We start from the raw sequence: 8717 nt of genomic DNA, 5'->3' as shown, positions 1-8717 counted from the left end.
TAATTGTTTGATAAAAATTACATGCTTAAATTAAAGTTTAAATCACGTCAATTATCAATTCAATCACAATCTAACCTGCACGAGATTCAAGAAAGTACGTAATAATAATCTAAGGGAGAGGGATAAGAGCTAAAATTGTAGAATAAAATGTAGGATTATTTTATCCCACATTGATTGAACTTTTGATTTTGGTAACCGAATATTCTTTATACTATAATTATGGTATTATTTTTATATCACACTCATTGTGGGATAATAATTTGGAAATTACTAGTTTCGAAATAAACAATAAAATGACACATTAGCCCTTCTCCAATCTCCCAAAGTCTTTTAAGAAAGATAATGTTAAAATTAAAAATAAAATTTTAAATTCAAATTTATCTATTGTAAAATTGAATACATATTTTATATTACATCTGTATATCTCATTTTTAATTTAATAAATCAAACAACTATCAATAAAGATATATTCACATTATATTTTTATTTAATTTCTTATTATAATCCAAATATAATCTGTCCAAATGAAGGGACCCAATAAGAGACAACATTTTTCCAGAACAGTAAGGGAAAAAAATGAAAGGACTGCATTTGATAAAGAGAATTCACTAGATATTGTAGGGAACCATAATTGACCAACTAAGTGGGAATAATTAATTCTAATTATGTCAAATAATAAACAACTTTTTCTTAATTTTAAAAAGACAAATGATTATGAGTCTTAGGTGTCTAATACAGGCCAAAAAAAACAGGACTATGTTAGTGGAAATCATGTAAGAAACACAAAAATTGTGCTTAGTATAGTACTAATAATGGAGCAACTGTGTACAAAAGGGATCTGTAAAATCACATTTCTCATTCTATCCATCTTCTCTATAATCATTAATAAGTATTTGTACATATTCTCAAATTTCAGCTGACTCTTTTCTCTTTCTTCTCCACTGTTAGAAGCAATTCTTATTGGGTTAGTTTCTCTCCATTTCTTAACTTATATATTGATACTTGTATATATGCATATGGGTTCTTGTTGTTTTTGTGTTTTGTATGTGGGATTTGGTGCATTAAGCTTGGAGCTTTAATTTTTGACTTGGGTTGAAGAAAGAAATCAAGAATTCATTTTTATTGCTCTTTCTCATCTATTTCTTGAGCTATATGTAGTTCTTGTTGTTTTTGTGTTTTGTATGTGGGGTTTGGTGCATTAAGCTTGAAGCTCTAATTTTTTGACTTGGGTTGAAGAAAGAATCAAGAATTCATTTTTATTGCTTTTTCTCATCTATTTCTTGAGCTATCTGCATATACATGTATATATGTATGTGGGTTTTAATTGGTGTGTATAAGTTTTGTGTTTTTATGTGGATTTTGATGCATTAAGCTAGAAGCTTTAATTTTTGACTTGTGTTTCTTGATTTATCTATAAATACATGTATATATGTATATGGGTTTTTATGGGTGTGTGTTGGTTGTATGGTTTTTTTTTTTTTTTTTTTGGATTTTTGATGCATTAAGCTTGAAGCTTTGATTTTGACTTGGGTTGACCTATATGATTTCAGGTAGTGTAGAATTTTTTGGTTGATTCAGTTGAAAAAAGGAAGCTTTTTGGTGGGGCAGAATTGGTTGCTTTGCAGAGGAAGTTTGTGTTTCGAATTGCTGCTAAAGGTGCTTCCTTTTGTTGATTCTGAACCTTATTGCTATTTTCTTGATTTGTAACGGAGCTTAACTAAAATGTATATGGTGTTGCCTTATTTTGGAATAAAATTGACCTGAATAGAGTGGAATGGAAATAGAGGATTCATATAGCCGACTCCAACTAGTTTATGATTGAGATGTTGTTGAATAATTGATATTCTAGTTTCTGTTGCATATATTAGGAAGCATTTGGTGGTTTGAAAGTGAAATGTTAATGAGTGACAATTTTGTTGCACTTCTTTAAAGCTTGTCTATTTCTTTCTATTTTTAGTTTCGATAGCTCAGATATCTTCTAAGAAGCAGAATACACTTGAATTGACCATCTGGTTCTTTCAGCCAAATGCAGATCTTGAAGCAGCAGAAATTGTGATTTGCCGGGGTGTGCTTCAAACTCGAAGCTAATATTAGTGTGATGGGCTGTGAATGTTCTAAATTTGCCTTGTGTTGCTGGACAGGACAGAGTGGCCCCATTCACGAGGCTCAAAATCCTGGTATATATATCTTTTATTGTAAGCTTTTCTATAGAACTTTCCTCCTGCAGTGTTTAATGTACTTGTTACTTTTTTTATTCTGGTTTCATGCTTCAAATAGATGAAGAAAAAGATGAAGTTAGTGATTTGCCTGCATTCCGTGAGTTTACGTTTGAGCAGCTCAGGATAGCTACTTCTGCATTTGCTGTAGAGAATATAGTTTCGGAACATGGTGAAAAAGCTCCAAATGTTGTATATAAAGGAAAGCTGGAGAACCAGAGGCCGTTTGCCGTTAAACGCTTCAACAGATCTGCGTGGCCTGATTCTCGGCAGTTTTTAGTAAGTATTTGGCTGGCATTGTTCCAGTTCCGAAAATTATTAGTTCCTTCTTATATTATGTACCTGATGCATCAACAACAAAATGGAAACAGAGAAATGAATGCATGCCATAAGCTCTGGTTTTTTAGTGCTCACACTCTTTTGAATATGTTTGTAGCCTGTAGTTAACTTGTGTCTCATCTGCTGACAAATGCTTAACTTAGTTAAGCTATGGATTCGAACTTGATTTTCTCTCTTCATATGGGAAATTTCAGGAAGAAGCAAGGGCCGTCGGTCAACTCCGCAACAATAGGTTAGCAAATCTTCTTGGCTGTTGCTGCGAGGGTGATGAGAGGTTGCTAGTTGCAGACTTCATTCCCAATGAGACACTTGCAAAGCATCTTTTTCATTGTAAGTTCGTCCACACAGATACTTTTGTTTCCCTACCTCAGGACTGGTTTCACTGGGGTTGGGTTGGTGTTGGGGGGGGGGGGGGACTGGGAGTGAAACCAATTGTGTACTGATAATATGTTTTATTTATATAACTGTTGAATACTAGATTTGCTGAACTAATTTTATCTAAGGGATTTTTGGCTTAACTGATAACTTCAAGCGGGATGAGACTGCACCTAGATTTTCTTTTTCAATTCTAGCCAGACAAAAAGAGCAGATCCAACCTCTGACCTTGTTCTGAAATTTCCAAACAAAGCCTTCGGTTCATGCACTGTTCCATTTTAGAGAATGACTTCCTGTTTCCTTTTTATGGTTTTCCCTGTTAGTATCCATCTTAGAGAATGACTTCCCATTTGCACGCAAGGGTGTGATCTAGTGGTCAATGAATGGGAGGAGAACGTGAGGTCTCAGGTTCAAACCCCAGCGCATGCAAAAAATACTAGGTGAGCCTTAGCGGGCATAATTATTTAGTACCTGTGTTGGGAGGTAGCAGGTACCCAGTGGAATAGTCGAGATGCACACAAGCTGGGCCTGGACACCACCGTCAAAAAATAGAAGAAGAAGAAGAAGAAGAAGAATGACTTCCCATTTCTTTTGCTTTATAAAAGAGTTACTCTTTTTTTGTAAAATTTTGTTCTCAGGTATATTTGCTTAAATTCTGAAGTGAGATTGTGTTTGCTTACTAGCATGTCCATACATGGAGTCATTATACAGTCTAAAAGAATCATCCTTTTTCTTGTTTAACCGTAAATTCAACTGCTCACAGAGCAATTCACTGCCACTGCTAGTCTGCTACTGCTGTTGCTTTCTCTTTCCACTAGGATTAGTTTAAGAAGAGAGAGTGGGAAGCAATGACTATGATAATGAAGTCAAAGAAACAGATGAGGTTAATCAGTTTGGAAAAGTTAAACTTGGTACCTTTCCTTTTCTTTTCTGTATATATATTTTTCTTTTTCGCATGGTTAGTAACTGTGAAGAATTTGAAAGGTAGAACCTGACCATGAGCTTTTCCAAACTTCTCCTAGAGAGAACTTACGGGAAATGGAAAATGAGATTGGATGAGATGGGATACCTATTTGCTTTAATTGCTTTAAGGAAGATTGGAAAGTCATGAATTTCCTTCAAAAGATAACATATTCTTCGATAATGTTCGGTCGACTCATCTGTGAGAGTGTTAACTCAGGGGATACACAACCAATGAAGTGGGCAATGCGATTAAGGGTGGCCTTGTATGTTGCACAGGCTCTTGAATATTGTACAGGCAAAGGGCGTGCTCTTTATCATGATCTTAATGCTTATAGAATTTTGTTCGATGAAGTAAGTTGATAGTTACATCTTCATTTTTTTTATTGCTTATTTGTATTGTTAGATTTCACAATTCAAGTACTCAAATGCCTATTATGGTCTCCTCCGTATATTTCACAGGATGGTGATCCCCGACTCTCTTGTTTTGGTTTGATGAAAAACAGCCGAGATGGAAAAAGTTACAGCACGAACTTGGCATTTACTCCTCCTGAATATTTGAGAACAGGTAAGAGCTACTTTAATAAACAAACGCGGCCATCTTAGGTGATAGTGTTCTTTCACGTCTAATGATTCACACACTAATCAACCACAACCAACTGAGCTTCTTGATGTTCTTCTTTTGTAACACTTTAGTTGTCAACACTTTTCTATTTACAAGATTAAAGGGAATGTTTTCTATGAGTTACTTTCAGTTATTAAAAACAAAAGGATCCACTTTGACCATTACAGCATTCGTGTATAGGATTTTGTTGCAATCCATTCAGTGTGGAGGGCTCATTGAATTCATGATGTTAATTACATTTATCCTTTCTTGAATTATTGAGCGTGTTATAGTTCGTTCACTCAGTTATTTTGAACTTTTGTAGGAAGAATCACCCCGGAGAGTGTGATATTTAGCTTCGGGACACTTTTGCTTGACCTTCTCAGTGGAAAACACATCCCTCCTAGCCATGTATGGTTCTCCTGCTAAATTTATTTATTTATTTCTTATTTAAGTGACCCCTACAACCATATGGCTCACACTTTATCGTGACAAGAAAACATGACGATAAGTGTTCTACAAAATCTTGGCAAAATTGTTAAAATCGGACATCAACTTTAAAAAGGGCTGGGGTGCTTCCTCTCTTACTTAAGAAGTGTACTGAAAACGAAGATATTGTGATTTATATTTTCAAGAGTTTAGGTGAAATATATCAAATAATTATTCAGGATGAAAGATGGTTATCAAAATACAGGCATTCATGAATTAACACAATTCTTTCCGGTGCTCTTGTTCCTTCTAATATGTATCTGCTTATGTCAGGCACTGGATCTCATAAAAGACCGAAATCTTGAGATGCTAACTGATTCTTGCTTGGAAGGTCAATTTTCTACAGATGACGGAACTGAATTGGTACGGATTGCTTCAAGATGTCTACAATACGAGCCTCGTGAGCGGCCGAATCTCAAGTCATTAGTTGCTGCATTATATCCTCTTCAAAAAGAAGCTGAGGTTTGTGCCCAGGCATTATTCTTCCAGCAATATCTTTTCTCTAAATACTGCTATGATACAGTAGTTATCCAAAATTAGTGAAAGCAATAACTAAAATTTGGTGAGAAGCATCTAGGTTACATTTATTTTCCATAAACTTGATTTCACTTATCTACATCGGCTGATAGTAAGATGCCATAAATCATCTATTGCATAACAAAATTTAGCTGGATTGAAGTTTTAGTAAATTGTTTTCAGGTTCCGTCTCATGTATTGATGGGTATATCACGTGATGGCGAAACTATGTCTCTATCTCCACTTGGTGAAGCTTGTTTGAAAACTGACTTGACTGCCATCCATGAGATTTTAGACACGCTTGGGTACAAAGATGATGAGGGAGCAGCTACTGAGGTTTGTCTATCGATTATTATTCTTGGAACTGATGTTCTGGTCTTGTAAATGCATGTTTTCTGAATTTCTATAACTTGTTCCCATTCTATACAACTAAAGCTGTTTCTTAATATAGGGTACTTGAGCATGATAACATAAATTATTAATTCATAACCGAGTAGCTTTGGGGAGGACTAGAGTGTCAGGCTACGGTTTGGCCGAACCCAGTAACTTTGGTTCAAACTATATTTATCTTAAAAAATCCACGAAATACGTATAAATTATTAATTCAGAACCCAGTAACTTAAAAGGATTAGAATCCCGAACCCACATTTCAAGTCCTGGCTCTGCCATGCATGTGATTCGTGTGTTTCAACTTGTTGATCATTCATATTGTGATCATATCCAAGCTTATATGTTTTCGAAAGCGAAATATTAGCATCTCATGATAATCACCCTTTTTTTCTTGTTTGCAGCTTTCATTTCAGATGTGGACAGATCAGGTGCTGGAAACATTGAACTCAAAGAAAAAGGGTGATGCTGCTTTCAAGAACAAAGATTTTAGAGCTGCCATTGAATGCTATACGAAGGTTGAAAATCCGCCATAATGTTTATGCTACATTGTACCATCTAATGTGGATTATCTATTTTTGAACTTATATCTTTATTTAATTACTTTGGGTTGCTCTTGCAGTTTATTGATGTTGGAACCATGGTTTCACCAACTGTGTACGCTCATCGGAGTCTTTCTTATCTCATGAGTGATATGCCACAAGAAGCCCTCAACGATGCAGTACAAGCACAGGTAATATCTCCTGTTTGGCATATCGCATCGTATTTGCAAGCTGCTTCTCTTTTCACATTGGGGAGGGAAAACGAGGCACTAGTCGCACTTAGAGAGGCTGCAATACTCGAAGAAGAGAAGAACGCCGCTTCTTGAAATTGGCGAATGGAGCTTGTATGTATGATCATTACATTATAGATTGCTCCCTTATTTACTTGACACATAAATCACAAAAGTATCTTCTTCTTTTTGCGGCAGAAATCTAGAGATGTTGTCGATCTTTCATCTGCATCCATGCAACAACAACAACATACCCAGTATATTCCCACGAGTGGGGTAAGGGGAGGGTAGTGTGTACGACCCCTACCTAATGAAGGTAGAGAGGTCACCTACATGCATGCAATGGTTAGTAAATTGTGTCATAGTTATAGAGAATTCTTTTGCAATAATTCAATGCCATTGGTTCCTAAAGACACAAGATCTATGGAAAGGATGGAGAGAGACTAGCATGTTGTATTTTATGTACAGTGATATATGGTTCCTGAACTGTTTTTCTTTCTTCTCTTTTTTCTTTCCCTCTTGGGATAACTGGTTTCTACCTATAATTTCTCTCTTTATGGTTTATTGTGGGGTTAATTTTACATTTATTTATTTTAAGTATTTGCAATTGACACAACTTGCAGAATATTGTCTGTAATGTTGTATTCTTTTCTCAAGAATCTTGCAGTTTTAGTGCTTTGTGCCATGGTATTCTGCATTACTTGCAAAAGTCTGATTAAGAGATATAATAGCGTTTTTTTTTGGTTTTCCACCCGGTATCCGGTACCCGCATTGGAGCTTGATTATATTTGGATTCGCGCCGCGTAGGGCCCCATTCGGGGGAAGCGCTCCCTTCCAAGGATTTTTCCATACTCAGGGCTCGAACCCGAGACCTCTGGTTAAGGGAGAGCAGTCATATCCACTGCACCACATCCTTTGGTGGTAGATATAATAGCGTTAGTAGCAACAACAGGTAGCATAGAGGCGACAAAATTTTACTTAGTGGTTGTATAACTCTGTCATACCCCAGTTATTTTTTACTTAAGTTTGACTCCACGTACAGTCTTATAGTCTATTTGCCGAGCTTATGGGAAGCCAAAAGTATTAATTTCTTTTCAAAAAGTACTTATTTTAGAGAATTGAGGTGTTTGGCTAAGTTTATCAAGAAAAAATAAACGTTTCTGAGCAATAGCATAAACTATTTTTTAGAAGCTAAGTGCTTTTTCCCGACAAGCACTTTTGGAACCTTGGTTAAGCATAAATTGCTGCTTTGCTATTGGCAAAATTACTTTTCAAACTGATTAGCCAAACCCAAATTGATTTTATCCAAAATTACCTTTTTGAAAGGCACTTCTGATAGAAATTATTGTTTAAAATAAGCAGATTTCGAAAGCTTGACCAAAATGACTATTAGATGTTTAGCATGGACTTTTGAGTTACTTCTCTATTTATAAATAATAAGCAATATTTGTTTATGATAATGGATTAATAATAATAATAATAAGAAAATAATTATAATAGTAAGGAGCATTAATAATATAGGCTAAATTACATAAATAAAGAAAGAGAAATTTTCATAAAGCACTATCTTTTAGTAGTAATTAGCCATCTATAGATACCATTTGCTATATTGATTATAAATATCTTTTCTGTGGTTATAAGATGTATTTTATGTATTTAAGCTATTGTATTTATGAATACAGTAGCAAAAATATGAGTGAATCAGGGAAGTCAAGCTAATCAGTTGTTGTATTCGAGTGTATTCATGGGGTGAAACATGAGATTATAGCTGGACTGATTATTGTATTCGACCGTATTCGACTGTATTCACGACGTGAAATAGGGAATTACACTGTTTTTAAAACGAAAAGTGAATCAATTAACATAATAGACTCCTAATATAACTCAACAAACTCAATTATAACACACAAAATTTGTATTTTCAGTTATAAAAAAGATTCTCAACTGAAAAATACTCCCAAAACATAGCAATCTTCAGAGAAATTATATAATACATTTGAATACATAAATTATATTAATTAAAAAAATATGAATACATTCATGGCATAAAGCGAGACCG

At 34.9% G+C, this 8717-nt stretch overlaps 1 protein-coding gene across 2 annotated transcripts; it reads left to right on the top strand.

The window, feature by feature from the left end:
• The first annotated feature begins 570 nt into the window (after positions 1–570).
• Positions 571–7256, top strand: LOC107829613 (serine/threonine-protein kinase BSK7). 2 transcript variants are annotated; one of them, XM_075241127.1, is made up of 13 exons: positions 571–964; positions 1551–1656; positions 2023–2177; positions 2278–2495; positions 2750–2885; positions 4111–4244; positions 4353–4458; positions 4820–4905; positions 5257–5445; positions 5683–5835; positions 6291–6404; positions 6509–6772; positions 6857–7256. In XM_075241127.1, the coding sequence occupies exons 3-12, from the start codon at positions 2099–2101 to the stop codon at positions 6752–6754; spliced, it is 1461 nt and encodes a 486-aa protein (XP_075097228.1). In that variant the 5' UTR covers positions 571–964; positions 1551–1656; positions 2023–2098; the 3' UTR covers positions 6755–6772; positions 6857–7256. The 2 variants fall into 2 exon arrangements, with proteins under 2 accessions (XP_075097228.1, XP_075097229.1); XM_075241128.1 differs by having other exon boundaries at positions 580–964; positions 2033–2177.
• The last annotated feature ends 1461 nt before the right edge of the window (positions 7257–8717 follow it).

The sequence above is a fragment of the Nicotiana tabacum genome, chromosome 20, assembly GCF_000715075.1.
Source record: "Nicotiana tabacum cultivar K326 chromosome 20, ASM71507v2, whole genome shotgun sequence".
Lineage (NCBI taxonomy): Eukaryota > Viridiplantae > Streptophyta > Magnoliopsida > Solanales > Solanaceae > Nicotiana > Nicotiana tabacum.
This window is presented reverse-complemented; position numbering and strand designations above follow the sequence as displayed.

Bases quoted from the DNA above. Each gene is read 5' to 3' on its own strand.
- LOC107829613 (XM_075241127.1), top strand. From the start codon at position 2,099: ATGGGCTGTGAATGTTCTAAATTTGCCTTGTGTTGCTGGACAGGACAG. The intron at 4,459-4,819 runs GTAAGAGCTACT...GAACTTTTGTAG, and splicing joins TCCTGAATATTTGAGAACAG to GAAGAATCACCCCGGAGAGT. The intron at 5,446-5,682 runs GTTTGTGCCCAG...AATTGTTTTCAG, and splicing joins CTCTTCAAAAAGAAGCTGAG to GTTCCGTCTCATGTATTGAT.